This window comes from Cryptococcus neoformans, assembly GCF_000091045.1.
Source record: "Cryptococcus neoformans var. neoformans JEC21 chromosome 7 sequence".
Taxonomy (NCBI): domain Eukaryota; kingdom Fungi; phylum Basidiomycota; class Tremellomycetes; order Tremellales; family Cryptococcaceae; genus Cryptococcus; species Cryptococcus deneoformans.
In genome coordinates this window covers 898,110-918,707 of record NC_006692.1, presented here as the reverse complement: position 1 = coordinate 918,707, position 20,598 = coordinate 898,110, and the positions used below count along the sequence as shown (strand labels likewise).

General features: G+C 45.5%; 5 protein-coding genes across 5 annotated transcripts; 3 read left to right on the top strand and 2 right to left on the bottom strand.

Moving 5' to 3' along the window:
* The first annotated feature begins 124 nt into the window (after nucleotides 1–124).
* On the top strand, nucleotides 125–2,363 carry CNG03250 (Rho GTPase activator, putative). The gene is made up of 8 exons (XM_572039.1): nucleotides 125–717; nucleotides 771–870; nucleotides 908–1,043; nucleotides 1,098–1,165; nucleotides 1,216–1,234; nucleotides 1,295–1,505; nucleotides 1,558–1,694; nucleotides 1,747–2,363. The coding sequence occupies exons 1-8, from the start codon at nucleotides 489–491 to the stop codon at nucleotides 2,239–2,241; spliced, it is 1,395 nt and encodes a 464-aa protein (XP_572039.1). The 5' UTR covers nucleotides 125–488; the 3' UTR covers nucleotides 2,242–2,363.
* A 275-nt stretch (nucleotides 2,364–2,638) lies between these two features.
* Nucleotides 2,639–4,000, top strand: CNG03240 (conserved hypothetical protein). The gene is made up of 6 exons (XM_572037.2): nucleotides 2,639–2,757; nucleotides 2,829–3,038; nucleotides 3,090–3,219; nucleotides 3,257–3,280; nucleotides 3,524–3,696; nucleotides 3,745–4,000. The coding sequence occupies exons 1-6, from the start codon at nucleotides 2,719–2,721 to the stop codon at nucleotides 3,769–3,771; spliced, it is 603 nt and encodes a 200-aa protein (XP_572037.1). The 5' UTR covers nucleotides 2,639–2,718; the 3' UTR covers nucleotides 3,772–4,000.
* On the bottom strand, nucleotides 3,949–5,202 carry CNG03230 (vacuole fusion, non-autophagic-related protein, putative). The gene is made up of 5 exons (XM_572034.2): nucleotides 4,745–5,202; nucleotides 4,624–4,691; nucleotides 4,407–4,575; nucleotides 4,284–4,366; nucleotides 3,949–4,217 (listed from the first exon to the last, which is right to left on the bottom strand). The coding sequence occupies exons 1-5, from the start codon at nucleotides 4,861–4,863 to the stop codon at nucleotides 4,063–4,065; spliced, it is 594 nt and encodes a 197-aa protein (XP_572034.1). The 5' UTR covers nucleotides 4,864–5,202; the 3' UTR covers nucleotides 3,949–4,062.
* Nucleotides 5,203–5,528: 326 nt separating this feature from the next.
* Nucleotides 5,529–6,714, top strand: CNG03220 (ARF small monomeric GTPase, putative). The gene is made up of 7 exons (XM_572032.2): nucleotides 5,529–5,753; nucleotides 5,835–5,927; nucleotides 5,984–6,076; nucleotides 6,133–6,210; nucleotides 6,260–6,324; nucleotides 6,382–6,513; nucleotides 6,560–6,714. The coding sequence occupies exons 1-7, from the start codon at nucleotides 5,699–5,701 to the stop codon at nucleotides 6,590–6,592; spliced, it is 549 nt and encodes a 182-aa protein (XP_572032.1). The 5' UTR covers nucleotides 5,529–5,698; the 3' UTR covers nucleotides 6,593–6,714.
* A 2,660-nt stretch (nucleotides 6,715–9,374) lies between these two features.
* On the bottom strand, nucleotides 9,375–10,162 carry CNG03210 (hypothetical protein; the record flags this gene model as incomplete). The annotated part of the gene is made up of 3 exons (XM_572030.1): nucleotides 9,375–9,565; nucleotides 9,654–9,851; nucleotides 9,916–10,162. 3 exons carry the CDS (start codon nucleotides 10,160–10,162, stop codon nucleotides 9,375–9,377), a joined length of 636 nt encoding a protein of 211 aa, XP_572030.1.
* Nucleotides 10,163–20,598: the final 10,436 nt, after the last annotated feature.

Below are 20,598 nucleotides of genomic sequence, written 5' to 3'. Positions count from 1 at the left end.
AAAGATAGAGGTGTAGTACGTACAGCACGAAGCCTCTGAATGAACGAATGTATGTGTGTGGTAGTATGTAAATGGATTTTGGCGGCGAGGAGCCGGCAACAACGCAGCGCGCATCGATTGTTCCAGCCCATTAAACGCCTTCCGCGGCTTCCCAGCGTGGTTTCCATCGTCCACGACACCACATCTCTCCAGCGACGAGCAACCAGCCACCAAGAGAACCAGCACGAGCAGTCAGCCCGCCGCCCCACCCACACACACTTGCAACTACCAGCACTAATTCGTTTTCCCTCATATAATCTTCCATTCTACAAATCATCCGGCACGTCACGCCCAGTTTCTCATAGTTATCTCAGTAGAGCCTGTTCGTTCTCTATACAGCCACGAAAGTAGCAGTACATCAGCCAACTTTGTCTGCTCTCCGTTTTCTCTGCTGTTCATCATCACACCCCTTACTCTTCTGTCTCAACGGGGTTGGGGAGCACACCTCGATGGTGTCAACAAGACCTTCCCCTGCACCGGCCCGTGGCCGAGTTGCTTATCCGTCTGCTGCGTCCTACGTCCCAGGAGACGCAAACAATTCTCCCGCTTATCCTAGTGCTTCTTCTCCTGTCAAGGAAGTCAGCTCCCGTGAATCAGACAAAGAACGTGCCCAGGGATTGAAGACTTGGTGGAAGGGCTTCAGAGAAAGGGAGGCGGCTGATGATAAGCAATGGGATGGTTAGTCAATCACTTATTATCGTGCCGGGATTATTGAGCTAAGTTGTAAGTAGACGGGCGAGTCGTGTTCGGGGTTCCTCTGGAAATATCTACAAAGTATGCTTCGGTGCAGCTATCGACCAGCGGACCTGATGATTCCCTTTACGTCTGGGGGTGAGTTAAAATGATATTGATTGGCGCTGATGATTAGTGTCATCCCAGTTGTTGTGGCCAAGTGTGGATTGTATCTGAAGGAAAACGCGACCATGGTAGAAGGGACTTTCCGTGTATCTGGCTCGGCAAAGCGAATGCGAGATCTTCAGTTGCTATTCGATACGGGGCCTAAGGTGTGTATTGGATGGTAATATCCTCAGGCTTCGGGGGTCACTGACAACTTGCAGTATGGTAAAGATATTGACTGGAAAAGGCTACCATACACCACGCATGACGTGGGGACCATTTTCAGGAGGTATGTCTTTGGTGATATGTATCAGACACGCAAGCTTACATGTCAGTTAGGTTTCTCACTCAAATGCCGGTCAGTTATCTTTCTGTTTTCCAAGACATATTATGGACCATTGCTAACATGTCTCATTAGGAACCCATTGTGCCCTTCCGCTACTATGGAGCATTCCGATTGGTCATGGAGAAATTTACGTCCGGAGAGACGTCCGTCGATCAAGCTATTGACGAGTACAAACATCTCATTCAGTCGCTACCCAACGTCAACAGGTATCTCCTGCTCTACGTATTGGATCTCTTGAGTGTTTTCGCCAGGCGCTCAGATATTAACCTCATGACTGCAGCAAGTGGGTTACTCTTGCTTCTTTTGTAATTTGCAACACTAATCTCGTTACGCAGACTTGGCGCTCATATTCCAACCGGGCATCATTTCGCATGAGATACACGCCATGCAGCCTCGCGAGCATGTGTTATCTCAGCAAGTTTTAGAATTCTTGATTGAACATCAAAAGCATTTTGTTGATGGAGTGAAAACCGTATGCTCTCTTTATAACATATCGTTCAAGGCTGACATTCAACCTCTATCAGACTTCTCATAAAGGCAAGGAAAAGACCAAGGCTAAGCGGTCTGGCAGCAAATCATCTTCAAAGCAGATGGTGCCTGCGCCTTTGGTCAGAGCAGACTCGGATTTGATGGTCCCCTCGGACTCTGATGACGAAGCCCCATTGGGAGGCTATTATGTGATCGAAGGGAGGATCAGATCGCCTATACCTGTCGCTAACACGACTACATCCCCTTCCATTGAGAAGGTCACATCACCGCCACCACTTCGTCCAAAGCCAACGATGGACACGTTGGAGCCTTCGGATTCTGATGAGGATGTCCCTCCAGGCGGTTATGAAGTACGATCCGGTGATTTTGAAGCTACCCGTGCCACGTTATTGGCAACGTCGCATCGTAACGTGGCATCTAGAACAGTGAGCGAAAGCTTAGCTCGTCGGAAGACAGTACCTGCTCGTGTGGGTGTCGGACTGAGCTCCAAGATTGGGAAGTCCAGGAAGGTGACCAAAGAGGCTCCATGAAGTTTTTGAGATCAGATTGCTGTATATTTGTAAATGTTGGCTACGGACGGAGTATGTAGATATATCTGATTAGTCTGTTCGGCAACTTGTTTTCTCTTTGTATGTAAAATTTGGTATCCAGATGTCGCAAAATGAGGACTGCCTAATGCACCTGCGTATGAGTACAGTCAGAGTTAGAAGAAAGCTGGAGCAAGATGCACCATACATTTAATTCATTATTCGTTGTCGGCATATGCATGCGGATGAGAGCGAGGATTTCTCTTATGTATTAATACTGTGATTTATGGGGAGACTGTGCCACCTGCCGGCTTTATGGGAAATGCCGCGGAGCTGACGCACCGTTGTTCTCGCGGGGTGTAGGATCGACTGTAGCAAGCAAGTGGCCTGTCTCCCGTCTATTTCCTGCTTTCCATTCAGTCCCCGGCGTATTTCACTATACCTCTTCAATTATTTTAACGACGCCGATTAACCAGCAGAATGGCTTCCAAGATGGACATTGACCGACCCCTCGATGAGGTTCGTTTGCCACGAGCCCCCGCCGCCTGTTGATCGCGACACGCTCTCATGTCATTCATTGATTTCAACAGATTATCGCCACCAAGGCCAAACCACGTCGTTCCAGGCAAGGCGGAGCAGGTGCCCGGCGTGGGGGTGCTGCGTCTGGCGCCACCAGTGCTCGAGCGAGATACGCTTCGACAGTTCCCAAGACTATATCGGCTCCTCAACCATTTAGCGCCGAAGTATTCAAAATTATCATCAGCAATCTGCCCAGCGATGTGACTGAGGCCGCTGTCCGAGTAAGTGCCTGCATCCCTTGTTCTGATCATTTTATTTATCATGTTTTCTAGGATCTCATGCAGTCGACTGTCGGGCCTGTCAAAAGTGTCCAGATGTCTTACACCGCTACAGGCAAGAGTACTGGTATTGCTACGGTAGTCTTTAGGAACAAGGGCGACGCGAGGAAGGCTCATGCCTCTTGTAAGTCCACCAGCACTAGAAAGTGGCTAACGAACAGATCACAATAGGATGATCGACAATCGTTAGTATTTCTTGGCTCTTGTGTCCCGTTTCCACCGCCGCCCAGTTGAATATATTCTCTTGACAAGGCCGCTCACGTCTATGATAACTGTACAACATGGGTCGTCGGCGGCGGGGGCGACTGGGGCGAACTCTTGATTATTTCACTTCGAACTGACGACTTGTCTTCCTCTCAAACTTCAATCTCGTCTGACCTATTTGTCACCGATTCAACGCCCATTGTCGCCCTTACATCTCCCCATAGAACGCCCTATGAAGGTTGAGCTTGCCATTGACCCCAATCAGGCGCAATCTTCCCTCGTTAATCGGGTTGCACCTGCTCCCGTTCAGCCTCAAAAGAGGCGCGCTCCCGCCAGCAAGCCTCGCAACACGCGCCCGGCCAAGAAGACCGCTGAACAGTTGGATGCTGAGATGGCGGTACGTGCCCGCTTCCTTATCAATGCCGCACTACTGACAATTTTACAGGAATATAAGCAATCTTCGACTGCGTAAACATAAGAATTATCCATATTGTCTTTGATATGAGGTCTCGCGAAGTCCTTTTGACGTGATGTATGATATTGGTTTGCCTCAGGTTGTTCACTTGCTATGTGAGCAACAACTATGTGAGCAACGAGGCTCTATCCAAAATGATTATTATACATTTAAGAGATACACATTCAAGAGATACCCTGGTCACATCTTGATGCAGAATATGATGGATAGCAGCAGCAATTGGTACATGATAACGATTAGACTGTACGACTGTCGTTCGCTTCGATGACAGAACTACTACTCCTTCATTCAGGCATTCTTCATGCCCGCTTCGTTCCAAGCATATTTAAGAGATAGAGGGTTAAGACCTGTGTGTTGTTGTGCCTCGTGAAGACGAAAGATGAAATTGGCTAAAATAGCGATGAAAAGGGCAAAGCAGATGAATATAGGCCCCCATAACAAATCTAACATGCAGTGCAATCGTAAGCCATTTTTAAGTCGCCCACTTGAAACTGAATCGCCAAGCTTACCAAAGCTCCCCGAATCCCTTGCGGAAATCATGGTCAAGCGTTTCTGGAAGATAGCCCATCCATAGATCAAAACTCCTGCAGAACTTGTACTTGTCAGAAATTTAGAATGAATATCAGGCTTACATCAACGCGTATGCAAACGCAAACCATCTCGCAGAAGAGTCTCTGCTGCCAAAAAGCAGTCCAGATGCAATTGTTGAAAGGAGCAAACCCATTGAAAGATAGGAAATGAAGGTTCGCTCATTGGCAAACCATACCTTTGCCTCTACCTTCACTGGCGTGAGGAATTTTTCTGCCAAAAACGTCAGCTTCATTTAGGGAAGGGAAAGTTCTCATTTACTAGGCACTCGTATACGCATAGTAGGATCATTTATTGAGTGATAATCCGTGACAAGTGGTCTCTGGGGACTAATATTCCTCTGTGAATTAGGGAATATCCTGATGGCCAGATAGCGACTTACTCATCTGGTATTCTGTCCGCCCTTTTACTCTTAGCTCGTATGCCAACACCACGCTTTGGAAGGAGCTTCAAAGCTCCTGATGAGAATGGCTGCCAAAAAGCGTCTGATGCTTGGCTCATAATGACGGATGGCGTTGCGAACGACCGGTGGGGGGCGGGGTTAATGGAAGCTGAATGCGACAACGCACTACTAGATAGTACAGAACACGAGTAAAAACGCTGTCGTTTGTTGACGTTCTTGCGCTAAGCTTGTTGTCAAGAGATTGAGGCTAGATTTCACTTTGGAAATTGATATCTGTATTGCCAGCGGATATCGGTGTTGTAAGTCGCAATTGTGGGCGCCGATCGTTACAGACTGGAGCCGGGCTGGGCAATACTGGAAGAAGTAAAGGTCGCTATCCTTTATCAAGTCTCTACGCCCTATGTATAGGACAATGAGGAGCGAGTACTGGAGATTATTATACTGTATTTATGTAGTACGGTACTGGCATGGTTACTTATAGTTGATGACGCACGTGCGACGGCGGATGCTGTTACAGGTGGCGGTAATTTATTACTGTTATTTATCTATTTTGCTGATATCATTTGTTGTCTTTATTTTGATTTTATTAACTATCGTTGCATCACATCATCATAACACTTTTGAAACCACGTCAGATATCAACAAAGCTTAAGAAGAAGGAATTTGAAAAAAGAAGTGGGGGGACGAGAATGATGAGACTGGGGAGTGGGAAAAGGAAGGTGGAGGGGGATTTGTGGAGGAGGAAATAAATGATCAGCAGAGCGCCACCAGGGCGGGGTTATTGGAACTCCGACGCGCGGCGGTGGCTCGCCCTCCATGATGCACGCCACGTCCATCGTCCCCTTTCTATACTCGCCGTACGAGCAATATCAGCCCTTCTTCAGTTCCATCGTACCCCGTACTGTATAGCATCACACAAAATCAGTAGAAACAATGGGTCTTTCCGTCTCCAAGCTCCTTAATGGCCTCTTCGGCAAGAAGGAAATGCGTGCGTATAATCGCCTTCGTCCTGACTATTCCCGAGCTTGACGTGTCGTCCTCTCCGCTCATTCTGATGTTTACTCCTCAGGAATCCTTATGGTCGGTCTCGATGCTGCTGGTAAAACAACCATCCTTTACAAGCTTAAACTCGGTGAAATTGTCACCACTATCCCTACCATTGGTAAGTGAATATCTCTTGAATGCCGTTTAGGTGCACGCGACTCATCATCTCCTTAGGTTTTAATGTGGAGACGGTCGAGTACAAGAACATTTCTTTCACAGTCTGGGATGTCGGAGGACAGGATAAGATTCGACCTTTGTGGAGGCATTGTAAGTGCTTCCAGATCTATTCCGCTGATCTCTACTGACTTCAATACGTGATGCAGATTTCCAGAACACCCAAGGTATCATTTTCGTGGTCGACTCCAACGATCGGGAGCGAATCACTGAGGCACGTGAGGAGTGTGCGTAATTTCTCTGCTGAGCGAAAGACTGCTGCTTATCAGTGAACAGTGCAACGGATGTTGAGTGAAGATGAGTTGAGGGATGCTTTGCTCCTTGTGTTCGCCAACAAACAGGTCAGTGTTTTGTTTCGTCTAAAAATATGCACAAGTTCCTAATATTTCTTCCTTTAGGACTTGCCTAATGCTATGAACGCTGCTGAGATTACGGACAAGCTTGGTCTTCACTCACTTCGACAGCGATCTTGGTACATTCAGGCTGCTTGTGCCACCTCCGGCGATGGTCTTTACGAAGGTCTTGAATGGGTAAGTAATGGTCGTCTAACCACAGAATGATGCTGATGATTCGTAGCTCTCTGCCAACCTTAAGAGGAAGAGCCCTTAAAAAACTTCTTTTCCAACCTCTCGTTCTTCTAGTTTCGGGTGCTCTAACGTCCATTTATACCTTCGAACATATTCATCCCCCAGCTAAATCTCCTTTGACTGAATGAAATTCGTTTTCTCCATGATTATCAGAGCAATGTCATGATTGTAAATAAGTTATGTGGGATGGTTGCGAAAAGCTGCCGATTAATTGTATGGCAAACAGTGTCGCTTCTTTCTAGTGCTGATCTCATATAAGTAACATCATTAATAATTTCTTTCGCATTGGTGCAAAATATACTCAAACTGCATTGGAATGACTCTTTCATTGTTAAACAGTGACAATCACTATGGCCAGGATCAAGATGATAATAATAAGGGGCCTTAGGATCTGAAAAAAGGCACTTTTTCGAAAGGGTTTGGGTGGAAGTGCAAACGTGGGGCAACATCGCATGATGGCCATTGAATGCATACAATTGAGGAGAATGACAGTTCATTTCAGGGATGATATTTGATGGAGTGTTGTATGTCTGCATTGGGCCATGGCAATATGGGTGATTCATCCTGCGTGAAAGACAGATGAGCGCCGCGCTCTTATTCATGCTCATCTTAGATCCAATGTTGAAAGCCACAAGATGACAATATATGGTCAAATAATTAAGTGTCCTCATCAAAGAGACAATCAGAGAGGAAGTTCTTTACAATATGATGATGGTCTTCATTGAGCTTTGATAAAGTTAATAGAAGAGCTCCTTTCTATAATTCGAAGGATTAGAAAGAGCAGATGTCATGCACGCCTACATGTTTACGTAATGAACTTTGAGATGTATTTTAGTTTCAGCCTCTGTCAGACTTAAAGATCAGATCTCGATAAGGCTCCAGAACTTAGTAGGTGCAGACCAGATCTAATGAGCGAGTTTGGGAAGATGAGGCGAGGATATTTGGTTATATTTATGCTGCATAGTGGGACCAATTGAAGATGAATCCTAATAGTATAGTAAAACAACCCCATATACCTATTTGTATGTACATCCATTCTGCCTGCTTTCTGACCATTTCCATCACCTACTCTAAATACATCAGAACTCAATTAGCACTCCAGCATATGTGTCCATTGCATTAAGTCGGATCAATATCTGTAAAAATATAAAAATATGGAACTTCCATTTGTATAGAACACTACATGACAGCAGTCTCAAGCTTTTCTTCACTGTCATACACCACCTTTGCAATAGTCTGAACTCATTGCTGCTTAAAAAATTGATTTGAGCACGCATCACCAACCCCCACCATAGCCTGTTTTCATCAGGCTTTTATCAATCAGATTGAGGGTTTCTTTATGACCAACCTCCTCTGGTGCTGGAAACATTTCCATTGGTGACAGATGGGTTGGTTGAGACTTACTTTGTCCCTGGCCCCCTAGGACTATGACATCAGGAGGTTTCGTCATGTTATGGAGATCCATGCCATTGAAATCCCCTGAAAATCAAGTTAAAAGATGGCTCATGCACTCAGACTTGTGCCCCAAACAAGGATTTTTTTTTTTTTTCCTTTATTTTCTTTTCCATCTTTGACAATTCACAGCAATGCCAATATTCTACAAACATTGCTGCTTACAAGAAGTCACAGGATCCATCTACCCAGTGTGGCTTTATTAATATGCTGCACCTTGAGTCTCAAGGATGCAGTCAGTCACAAACATTTACTGCTTGATCTATGTCAGCAACACTCTCAAGCCTCACTGTCCAGGCCATTGGCCCTTTCTTAGCATTGCTTATTGTCATGATATTATGCAAGAGTCACACTCTCCACATCTAAACCAGGCAACGGGCTTCCATTCCACCTTGTCCCAGTGTAACCAAACAAATTTGCACCTCAGACAATAATATCCTTCATTCAGTTTCTTGTCTCTTCCTTCTTTTCACCTGGTCAGCATCCTCCTCTTCTTCCCCAGCATTTGGTCAGTGTTCATTTCCCTCTGGTCTGACAGCCCAGTCCTCATCACAAGTTAGTGACATATTTATTCCAAAAGAAATGAGTAAGCAGGAGGAAAGGATGGTAGCTTTTCATAGTTTCATAGTTGTAAGCACTATGGGACCCGCGGCGGCTTGTTTCAAGCCAAATTCGCACCGGCTTGTTTTAAGTGAAAAGTGTTTCAATCAACTCGATTTACTGGCTCGATTTGACCCTATATGGCGCTTATAATAAGCCTTGAGGTGGCTTGATTTCCGGCTCATTTCAAGAACAATTACAAGCTCGTTTCGAGCTTCTTGCTGTGGTTATTTTGAGCAGCTAGTACGGCTTATTTTGAGCTCTTATTGGGATTTAAATCCAGTAGCTAATCGGTTTGTTTCGCTCGCCTCTATCTGCACCAATCGGTCACCAGAATATATGCATAGATAAATGCGAAAATTTACACAACGCAGTCGAGCTGGACCCTATAATTGGTACGGGTTGAAGACTAAGAAGGGGCACTAAATAGGAACCTTTATGATGAAACACCCACTCTAATTCTTGGAGCAGCTCTTATTATAACTTTTTTGGTTTTTTAGGCGTTGTTTTAATAAAGTTTCTAGTGGCCATTGGGAAAAATATTTCCCAGGGGAGAACAGATCCTGGTGTCGGTCGGACATCTGTGAAAGGATGAGCATGGTGTCTGTGTGTCTGTACTACTGCTATAAGAAGACTGACCAGTGTGTAGAAAAGATGGCGTTGCTCATGGGTAATCTGCCTCCAGGTAACGGAACCGACCTTAATGCCAGTTTGCGGCAAGCAAAATCGAACCGAGTCCTATAGAGGATGTGTTAATAGATATTTATGATAGACAATAATGGTGTATGACTTGCATGGATTCCCTTCATCAAATTGTCGTGCTCCTGCCCAATAAGACCCATCGCGGACCTCAATTTGAAGCCCTTTTTCATCATATTGGGAGGGGGGTAGATCGATTGAGAAGTCGGCTTGGAATAAGAGGTCGTCATACTAAATGAGGGTGCTGAGATGACCAATACGTCAGCCTAATGAGCAGAACCTTTTCGGGCGAAGTAAAGCATGAAAATGTGGCAGAAAAGCAGTACACTTACCTGGGGCTGGCGACGGCGTCTCGTGTGACGGGTCCGCATTATCGGGTGGTGACGCAGCAAAATGTGTCTCTACTGGTGATGATAGCCCATGGGACGCGACGTTTGACAACGACGAATTAAGGGATAGAGAGGTTGCATTCGAAAGGGTAGTGGGGGACGATGAGACAGTCGCAGGGTCGGTAGAGAGAGTATTCAAAGCTATGTAGAAGATATTCATGAGCAGTCTTGAAAAAGGGAAAGAAAGGGTAGACGGAAGACACACCAGTCTGGGCGGCTCGGAGCTCTTCTTGAAGTCGAGCTATTTCGGCAATCGTACTTGGTGTTGAGGTGACGACTGTGGAAGAGACCGGTGAAATAGTGGTAGATGTAGAAGAAGCAGACAAAGGAGGGTTTCTAGAATACGGAGTAGTCTTACTTGATCGCTTCTTGGTAGCTTTGCCACCGGCAGATGAGGTAGGAGTAGTTGCCTCAGCGAGAGTGCTTTGGCATCGTGCTTGTCGTCCGGGCATGATAGAAGTGGGTCTGCGAAGAGGTGAAATGGAAGGAGACGTAAAGCGAGAAGTGGATGATGGGATGAAGAGAAGAGGATGAAGAAGGTGAGATATATATATATATATATATATATGGATTTGGAAGCTCAACAAATATGACCCTCAATCATTGCAAACCCCATGCCAACGATCGAAGCCCGTACCAATATATGGTGGTGGCGAAAGAATGATTTTGTAGCAGACTGCCTATCCTGCAGGCGGCGTCGACTACTACCACAAGGTTTAATAATCTCGGCACCAGTCGTATGGTGCAAGGTCCACCACTGTTAAAATAGAGGCGAACCAGGGGAGTCACTCTTTGCTTTGTGCGACGCCAGTGCCTCAGATCTCCCCAGAACAGGGCAGCCAGCGTCACAAAGAAAGCCTCTAACCTTGTGGTGCGGGCATTGTTCAAAAAACCTCGCTTCGGTCAATCTCCTCAAAGCGGCGATGATTTGTTGGAAGATAATGTGGAGCAGTCAAACAAGTGGAAGAGCGAAACGGGCAAGGTAGGAGGAGGGCGCCTCATAGGGAAAAATGTCTCTGGTGTTGCAAATGATTAGAGAGGACTGCAGAAGTTGGAAGTTGACCGTTACTACGTAGGAGTGACGAGACTTTTAGTTGGTGAATTTTGTTTTTAATTGGTTCTTATTTATAAAGACATAATGAAAAGCGTTAATAATAAGGTAATTTGAAATGCATATTGATTCAGTATGTGTGAGGATTGTTTGGTTCGGTCTACGTAACTTGTTAATTCTTATTATTATTATAATTATTTGACTGATTTATCTACCCAACCAGGCTGAAACCGAGAGGGCAGGAACTCATCGACAAGAGCTCCACCAAAGACTACTCACATCCTCTCCATTTACCAGCTTTGTTTGTCATCTCTATCAACCAACATCTTTATCAACCATCAACCAACAGCCGCACCAGCAATAATGAGGCCGAATTATCATGCACGCAAGACTACTTGTCACTGCGGCTTAGCTCGCTGTCCGAAGGTGAATGTCTCGCGGGCAACTCAAAGACGGCATGAGAAGAAAGTACTAGAGAATCTTGCAGCAGCTCAAGCTAGCGCCACAGAAGCAATCAATGAGGACCGTTTTGACGAAAATGATGGTGGCGACGGTGGTGACGGTGGCGACAGTGATGTGGAAATGTCTGAGGCAGATGATGAGGTAAGCTGCTTTCTATTGAAATTGTGAAGTAGATCAGATATACTCACCTTGGTAACTCCTTGCAGAATGAAGATCCCGGTCTGTCTGCTGTCAGACAGAATGTAGCTGGAGAAAGTGAATCAACGACACAGGAGGCGAGTCAAATGTTCTGTAATGGAACCTAAGGAAATAATCACTGACTCTTTCCACACTTATTCTCTAGAGCAATCCCAATCTTCATACTACAAGCGCTGAGCCTTCGATCTCCAATCCCCGATACCGAACTCTCATTGCCCGATTCCATTCCAACGTCCAGCGCAAGAACCCAGAAGAAGTGTCGGATTCCGAAGATGAAGGAGATGAAGTGGAGCCTTCACCTGTTGCAGGGGATGATGACAGTAATGAGGCGGCTGGCGAAGACAACGGTTATCTTGAGAGCTCGGAAAGGCGGGAAGAGGATTTGCTAGGCGAAAGTCAGTCGGCGATGGAAGAAGTTCTAGCGAACACATATAAACAAATAGGATCCCGTCGTAAGCTGTCCTTACTCGCTCTTGCCATTAGTTTGGACTAACACTAAGTCATAGTCTATGAATTAGACGCCGAAGACATTGTCAAGATCAAAAGGTACCACCATAAAGTCCAATACAACCAACCATTGAGCGCCTTCCGAATGACACATACTGCTTGGGGAGGTACATATTACTCTTTCAAGCACGTCAAGTCGCGAGTTGCCGAGCTGAGCGACCTCCCATCAACATACTATGACCGATGCCTGAAATCTTGCGTATGCTTTGTTGGGCCCTATAAAAACGATCTCATCTGTCCCTTCTGTAAAGCAAACAGGTATGATGCGAAAGGCAAACCTCGGGCTCGCTACCTCTACATCCACCTTATTCCCCGTCTACAAGGTTTCTACTACCACCCCTCGACCAAACGTAAAGTCATGTACCGTGCTGAATACACCAGAGATAACGCACAGTCTGACCAGATAGGTGATGTTTTTGATGGCGAACACTATAAGTCACTGCTTGAGAAGGAAGTGGAAGTGGAGGGTGAGAAGATTGGCGTCAATTACTTCTCTGATGAAAGAGACATTGCTCTGGCTTTCACGTCAGATGGCTTCTGTCCCTTCAAAAAACGATCCGCCACGTGCTGGCCCCTCATGCTCCACAACCTCAATCTCGCACCTGACATTAGGACTCACAACGAAGAGCTTATTCCTCTGGGGATTGTTCCAGGGCCTAAGAAGGCCAAGGACTTTGACTCGTTCCTTTTCCCAATGGTGGAGGAATTGCTAGAATTGGCAGTTGGTGTGAGGACTTGGGATGCAGATGCAGGAAGATTTTTCACCTTGAGAGCTCATCTCCTCTTCGCCTCCGGTGACACTCCAGCTGTGTCCATGTTCATGAACATGAAGGGCACCAATAGCTACTGTCCTTGTCGGATGTGTACTGCAATGGGTGTTCGTCATCAATCATCATCTGCCACTATTCCCTATCTTCCACTTCGACCATCCCGCATTGATCATACTATGACCGATTATGATCCTCTCAACCTACCTCTTCGGGATCACGCTACCTTTCTCAGAGATGCCAGCGACGCCGCTGCAGCACCTTCAAAGGCGGAACATAATCGTCGCTCACGAAAGCACGGCATCAATGGCATATCCATTCTGTCAAGGCTGCCCACCATCAATTTTCCGCTATCCTTCCCAATCGACTTTATGCATCTTGTGTTTGAAAACGCTGTTCCAACTTTAGTCAACCTGATCGGCGGCCTTGTGAGGAATCTGAACAATGAGAGGTTTGTGTTAAGCAAGGAGACGTGGGAGAAGTTGGGACGGGCAACCGCTGCTTCAGGGCGTACGATCCCGTCATGCTTTGCTGCCAATCCACCCAACTTCGTCGAGTGTCGACAAGCCTGCACAGCGGACAGCTGGTCCTTTTGGATACAGCATCTGGCTCCTGTCCTACTCGAAGAGCTCATCCCCACGGAGTATCACAAACACTTCGTGCAGTTTTCCGAGCTGGTGCGAGAATGCGTAGAGTTCGAGCTACCAAAAAACAGGTTGGATGGTCTAAAGAAGGACTGGGCTAAGTGGGTGAGAGACTTCGAGAGGTGAGTAGCTCGGCTGTTTATCTTGCACTGGTCTCAACTAAGCTAACGACTTACAAAGGTTATATTATAACGATAACCCCAGCCGTCTCCACCTCTGCAGCTCCCAACTGCACATGCTCCTCCACATCTCCGACTACATCCGAGCAATAGGGCCTGTATGGGTCTCTTGGCAGTTTGGGATGGAGCGCTGTTGTGGAGACTTAAATTCTCACATCTCAAATTCCCGGAGTGTGTATGCTAACATGGACCAACGACTCTTGTCCAAATGCGTGATACACCATCTCCTTACCAAATTTGGGATAGAAGATATGCTGACATCTACCCAAGGCATATCAGATGACGAGAATGGTAGCCCGAGCTCCGAAAAAATCCTACCAAACTGTAAGAATTTCTTCAAGACAACATGGAGATGTAATTGTGGGCTGACAGCTGTGTAGACCCACACTATGCCATATCTTCACAGTCTAATAATCTCCATACCCTCCCCCATAACATCATTGATAAGGTGGTTGGCACCATGGCCACTCATTTTGGCCTTCAATCCAGTGATGACCTACGACCGCTAGTGTCAATGGAGAGACTCCAGGTGTGGAGCCGAGTCAAAGTCCTCCATGGCGGTGACACCATGCGGGTGGTCAGGCTGGATGAAAGCCAGGATGATAGGAGAAGTGCCTCCTTTGTGTCTGTGAGTGGTCTTACGGATACACAAATTAGTATAGTCGCTGATGTGACTTTGATGCCTGCTGCAGTATACTGTCGCTGTCGACCGATGGAGGCACAATTCGACCAGAGCCACTGAATGGCAAGGTCGACTCTGCTATGGCCAGCTAATCAACATCATAACAATCAATCTCCCGCACCATCCTTGTTCCCCCAGTACCCCAGAAATGACCATAGCTCTGGCTCAAATCAAGCCCGCTATGACGCAGGAGCATCGGCTTCCTGGAGGGACAAGAGTTTGGCACTACTACAGTTCGTTCAAGCAAACGGACGAATTTGTGGATCTAGGTAGTGTCAATCAGTTGGTGGGCAGGGTGCAGAGTATCAAAAGACCCAACAGGACGTACATCATTGACAGAGGTACCCCTGCAAGCCGAGTGGATCTGATTCTCTGCTGAGAGTATGATGATGACGATGATGATAGTCTCCCAGGGAGGGATGAGAGGATTTGATCCTTGTTATACAAGAGTAAAGAAGATATATATGCATAGGTGTGTCGTGGTTTACCATAATAACTGTACAACAAGTTGAACTGGTGGGTGGGACATCCGGGCGCATATGCGTCGTCTTAATTAGGATGTTTTGGATATCCACATGATGCTTAGCAAATCAAGCCGAGAAATCGGCTTGCTGTACGCGTTAAGCCGGTAAATGAGCTGTTGGCCCAAACTGGTTTTTAATCCTCAAGGTCAAGCCGAAAAAAAAGCTCAAATCAAACCACTTGTTTCAAACAAGCCGGAAAACGGGATCAGAAGTTTAAAACAAGCCGCCGCGGGTCCCATAGTGAAGGATACTGTCATGGGTGTCATGTCAGTCAGCATAGCTGCCTGGCACTCAACTTGGATGATGTAGAACTCAATGAATGAAAGTGAAGGATTCATGCCTAGCAGAGCTGGATGGAAGAATTGCCAAGCTGACGGAACAGAAGCTGGACTTAGAGGAAGGAATAGTCAGGGCACCCCTGTATAGTTATAAGTATAAGTATGCTTCTAAAAAATGTAAAAATGGTTCCGTTAATATGGCTAAGAAGCATGCTCATTATGGGATTAGTTTTACTAATCGTTGATTAGATATTGTGTTTTATTACTCTTGCATGGAGTAGAATCCAATGCATAGAGTACCACCGCTGGATAGTACTGGCTTGGGGCTACATGTACATATAATTATCATCAAGGTTGAAAGTCATGCATATGGACCTTGTAGTATATGGCCTTTTACTATGGAGGATAGCTCTAGTAGCTAGTACGTAGGTAATGGTCTGCTTGCCGGCAGTGAGCCCTGCTGCCGGCTGAATGATAATGTTTATTTCCATGTAAGGAATGAGGGGGATAAGGCTTCCAATGAAGTAAGAGAGGCTGATAGTAAGGGCAGAAATATACAGTGGAGAAATGGGGACTTCCTCTGAAGTAGTCGTTAGCAGCAATTCTGTGACCGGAAACGGAATAGTAACTTACCCATACATGCCTTCACCAAACTTAAGCAAGAATCCAGTCATGCCCATCTCTTCATTGCCAGACATTCCACCATCCTCCTCTTCGACCTTCTTCGGTCTCCAGTTAAGCAATGCCCACTTCTTATTTCCACTCTCAGATATGACGTTGGCGCCTGGCATAACATCCTCAGATCCCTCAGCACCTGAAGAAATTTATATTTATTATCCCTCATGCCATCAGCTAAGTACAACACCAAGCCCAACTAAACATCTACCATCATGTGTCCAAAATGTAATGTGAAGAACAGGGAGTAGGATATGACCCTAAAGGTACCTATCTCAGAGGCTGTGACTGATATAAATGTCTACTGTGGACAAGGCGGAGAGATATGGTCCTAATAGGATCGGAGGTCATTAATCTCGTTCATAAAGACAGCTCAACAACACAAACTGATCCACTCAAGTGAGCGTCTCCTGCTTCACCTCGTCAAGCGAGTTTACTTTACGAATGAGCTGTTTGCCGAAAAAACACCAATGAAATTAGAAGCTTCAACATACCCATCGATAGTCACCAATCTAAAAGATACGGCATAAAACATCAATCCATTCGATGATGAACATTCTAACTCATCTTCCTCTTCAGGAGAGTTGCCTGTCCTGAGAGGCAATGAAAATCCGGTCAGTCTTGGGCAATCCTGATAGACTAATGAAGAAAGGTGTCTGGTTGATCAAATATATCGAGCGCCTACATACAAAGAATCTATAGCTATGGTCAGTGGAAGAATACATAAGGAGAGACTTAGAAGTCTTTCACATTCATGACTTGTACAGCATAGGCAGGGGACAGATAGGACAGCTGTTCATCACCTCCACACTGAAACTGTGGAAAATTACCATGCTTATCATCTCGCAAAATTCTGCAGGTTGCTGCCGATGGATATTTTCACCCAATGAAAGGCGCAAGGAAGCAACCACCTGCCATAACCGATGAAAGTAAAAACCCACAGCTTATCAGTCAAGTCGAACAAGGATGATGTTGAATGGGGGCATGAGGGTAGCTTCAACACTGAGACTGTATGCCATCGAAGAGTTCAAGAATCACAGTTCGTTTGATGAGGAAGGAGGAAAGGGATTTTAAAAGGCGGATCGAGGGCTCTGCATCACCATCTTTCTATAATGTCGTCAACTCTCGAATCTATAAACTGCATTGTATAATGAATTGCCAAATTGTAGAGATTTTTACATGAGTGGTAAAAGCAGCAAGGACATAGTTTTCATTCAGTGCGAAGGAGGCAGTGCTGTATGCCAGTACCTGGAATGTTGCACCAGCTGTATTTGCTTTCACCATCAGAGAACATAAGCCTCGTTGACAATACAGTTCTGTTGACATCAGCACAAATGGGGAGTAGCAATGTAGCTCTCAACCGCATTCACCAAGTACAAACATATGTTCATCTAGGTCCAAGGGCTCCGTCCAGAGCTCAAGTAGTAGATGTACAGCAGGACTTGCTGTAGCTTGCTGATGGACATTTGTCAGAGCATCCAAGGAGTAAAAAATATTCGTAAATGGAGTGTTTACCAGTTGACTACCACATGACTGCCTATAGTTCTGAGTCAGCTACAAAGCCCTCTACAATACTTTACCTGATGGCTGCCTTTTCGCAATTTTGGTGTATTGGGCCAATGTCTTGACTGAGTTCCGATAAAGTGATAAGTAGACGTCAAGAGAATACAAAAAAATATTATGGCTCAGAAATTCTGACAGAAGAAGTATAGTCTAATAGCTGAAAGTGACAGCTGAGAAGTATAGAAGGAAATTAAAAGATAGACAGTAAGACAGCGGGACGTGCAGTGATAAATTATTTATTATCATTCAGCCGGCAGCGGGGCTCACCACGGACCACTATTACTCAATAAGTTAATTACTACTAGAAGAGCTACTACCTATCCTCCATAGTAAAAGGCCATATACTACAAGGTCCATATGCATGACTTTCAACCTTGATGATAATTATATGTACATGTAGCCCCAAGCCAGTACTATCCAGCGGTGCTACTCTATGCATTGGATTCTACTCCATGCAAGAGTAATAAAACACAATATCTAATCGACGATTAGTAAAACTAATCCCATAATGAGCATGCTTCTTAGCCATATTAACGGAACCATTTTTACATTTTTTAGAAGCATACTTATAACTATACAGGGGTGCAGTAAATTGCAGTCGTCTGAGGTGGAGGTTGTTTGGTTACTTCAGGGACAAGGTGGAATGACATCCTGTTGCCTGCTGGCGGTTGTAGACACCAGAGAGTGCGACTCTTGCATAACATCATGACAGATACAGAGGAACAGGGGTAGGATGAAGAGAAGGAGGAGGATGAGAGGAAGAAAGGGAAGTAGTTTTGGGGTGCTGAGAGGAGAGAGAGGAAGGGAAGAAGGAGAGAGTAAGAGTAGGAGGACCATGTGAGGAGGTGTTAGGGAGGATAGAGGTCTGAGTGGAGGGTACAGGGAAAGTGTGAGAAAGATGAGTCAGCTCATAAAGCTGAGAAAGAGATAAAAGGCATAGCCTTTAGAGTAGATAAAATACATAGCCCCAAGCAGCTTAGTCTTCTCAAACTCTCAAGCTGTTATCAATCATCCCCAACAAGGTCTGGCCATGGAGGTGAGATGGAAAGCTGTAGTTTAACTAAGCGATGAGATATGTAAGATATACCTCTTGACACTTGTCTGTTGGTGTATGGTATAGGGTGAAAGTATATTCGCTTGGGAAGATCAGGCAAGCTTATATACTAGTGGAGTAAGTTTATGTCGAAGGTGGTGCAAGGTAAGATGAGAGTGAGCACTGGGAGCTCGAGGACCTTTCGCAAAGTAACTTATGAAATATTGATCTTCGAGGGGAAGAAGATCAAGATCGAGGACAGAGCTCCCCTTTATATACTTCTACAGAAATCTATTTATATCCTTTGAGGTCCAGCTGGAGGTCCAACTGGAGGTCCAACTGGACGTCCAGTTCTTTTCTCGGAGGTCCAACTGGAGGTCCAGCTGGACCTTCTTATCTGAATCGGATCTTGCCTTCCTATTACGTAACTCCCTCCTATGATATCTTATCACTTCTTCTTTGTGCAGGCTCGTGACAATAGCCCCCTGACATTCTGATCCTGGTCCTGGTACAGTGGTCATGTTGCATTGCCTTCTTAATGATGTTCAATTTGACTACATGCAAGAAGTTTCTCTCAGTACTTAGCAGGGATTTGGTTGACAGGGGTATGAGTGTGGAATGGAGTGGCAAAAGGTCCTTATTTATCCATTTTGTGGACTTGCAAAGTTGTGCTTTTTGTGGAAAGAAAAGATGTGTCTCTTGTTGGTCAATGTATCATCTTGTCCAACATGGCTGGAAGTCCTCAACATGCAGACATGAATATTTGAGGCATGAATTTATTTACATTTTTCCTGAAAAACTAGGATTAGAATAGAAAAGAAGAATGAGAACAGCACAAATCATGGGTTTCTTTTTTTTGGTGTTTGCTAGTTTTTCCTCAGCCAAAACTAGGAAACAGAATCAATTTTTTTTTTAAAAATCGGAATTAGAATTAGCCCTGAAAAATAAGAAATCCATGTTTGAAACATACTATTGTTTTGATATCCTAATTGTCTTCCTTATGTAATATAACCTCCACCAACCTTTTCCCATGACTTCACCATCATTTTCCCATGCCTCAACCAACTTTTCCATGATCTCAGATCCCTCCAGATCCTGATTGGGTCATTTATTCTGACAACCAGGGGGTCATCTTAACTGGTCCCCAGAACTATGCTGAATGGGAGCTATCTATCAGGACATCTCTCATCCTCAAGGACCTGGAGATTAGTACTCCAGTCAGCCTTGACAGCATGTCCTCCAAAGAGGACAAGGAGAAGTACAAGAGGTCCAGGCAAGCTTTTGCCCTTCTTATCAAATCGCTCTCACCAGAAGTCCAGCCATCCCTCCCTGCCAACATACAATCTGTAGAGACAGCATACAGCTCAGCACTTTGGGATGAGCTCAAGTCCCAATACTCAGCTGCAGTAGGAGCAAGACAGGCACATCTTTTGCAGCAAATGTGGACATCACCTGTGATGGTGGGAGAGGATCCAACAAAGTGGATGGCAGAAATTAGGTCTGCTCATGCACAGATTAACAGCAGTGGTGAGAACCTCTCAGACTGAATGCTTGTCTATGCTATGACCCTAGCTCTTCCAGAATCATTCAGCATTGTCAAGCAAACACTCTGGCTTAGGGAACTGCTTACCTCTTCAGCTGTGCAGGCAAGGTAAATCAGCTTGACACTGAACTCATTGCAGGTGACACAACCTCAGTGTACCTGGCACTTGCCCAAATGATACCTTCTGACATTGATGCCACTCAGGACCACTTGTATGCCCTGTTTCATCCTCTCCTTGCCATATCTGTCCCAGCCCCAGCTGATGATCGATTCCCAGCTTGTCCCATTAGGCTTTTCCTTGATACCAGGGCATCCACAACCTTTGAGGACCCAAGGCTGGCGATGAGGTTGGGCTGGAAGGTGTGGAAAGGGTCAGTACAGATGTGGGTGCAATTAGCTGGAAGCATGGTAGGTCCATTGGTAACAGATACAGTTGTCAGGTCGTTTTCCTTGGGTGGGCACATGTATAAGGTTAATGGTGTCTCAATGGACCTGCTGTAAGGGAACAAGGAGAACAATAAGGAAGATGGGGATGACGAGAACAATAAGCAGTTGGGGAAGTAGTTTCAGAGAACCAAGGAGAGGAAGAAGATGAGAGGAAGAGAAGGAGGACTGCGCGAGGAGGCGTTAGGGAAGAGAGAGGTATGAGTGGAGGAGACAGGGAAGTGTGGGAAAGATGAGTCAGCTCATAGAGCTGACGAAGATATAAAAGGTGTAGCCTTAGAGTAGATAAATGCATTGCTCAAGCAGCTTAGTCTTCTCGAATTCTCCAGTCTACTGAA

What these genes read in the sequence shown, in the direction of transcription:
- CNG03250 (XM_572039.1), top strand. Translation starts at nt 489, where the DNA reads ATGGTGTCAACAAGACCTTCCCCTGCACCGGCCCGTGGCCGAGTTGCT. An exon ending in TGATGATAAGCAATGGGATG is followed by an intron (nt 718 to 770) that starts GTTAGTCAATCA and finishes AGTTGTAAGTAG; the next exon opens with ACGGGCGAGTCGTGTTCGGG. An exon ending in GATTCCCTTTACGTCTGGGG is followed by an intron (nt 871 to 907) that starts GTGAGTTAAAAT and finishes GCTGATGATTAG; the next exon opens with TGTCATCCCAGTTGTTGTGG.
- CNG03240 (XM_572037.2), top strand. Translation starts at nt 2,719, where the DNA reads ATGGCTTCCAAGATGGACATTGACCGACCCCTCGATGAG. An exon ending in TTGACCGACCCCTCGATGAG is followed by an intron (nt 2,758 to 2,828) that starts GTTCGTTTGCCA and finishes TGATTTCAACAG; the next exon opens with ATTATCGCCACCAAGGCCAA. An exon ending in TGACTGAGGCCGCTGTCCGA is followed by an intron (nt 3,039 to 3,089) that starts GTAAGTGCCTGC and finishes CATGTTTTCTAG; the next exon opens with GATCTCATGCAGTCGACTGT.
- CNG03230 (XM_572034.2), bottom strand. Translation starts at nt 4,863, where the DNA reads ATGAGCCAAGCATCAGACGCTTTTTGGCAGCCATTCTCATCAGGAGCT. An exon ending in GCGTTTGCATACGCGTTGAT is followed by an intron (nt 4,367 to 4,406) that starts GTAAGCCTGATA and finishes GACAAGTACAAG; the next exon opens with TTCTGCAGGAGTTTTGATCT. An exon ending in AAGGGATTCGGGGAGCTTTG is followed by an intron (nt 4,218 to 4,283) that starts GTAAGCTTGGCG and finishes ACTGCATGTTAG; the next exon opens with ATTTGTTATGGGGGCCTATA.
- CNG03220 (XM_572032.2), top strand. Translation starts at nt 5,699, where the DNA reads ATGGGTCTTTCCGTCTCCAAGCTCCTTAATGGCCTCTTCGGCAAGAAG. An exon ending in TCGACCTTTGTGGAGGCATT is followed by an intron (nt 6,077 to 6,132) that starts GTAAGTGCTTCC and finishes TACGTGATGCAG; the next exon opens with ATTTCCAGAACACCCAAGGT. An exon ending in TTTACGAAGGTCTTGAATGG is followed by an intron (nt 6,514 to 6,559) that starts GTAAGTAATGGT and finishes GATGATTCGTAG; the next exon opens with CTCTCTGCCAACCTTAAGAG.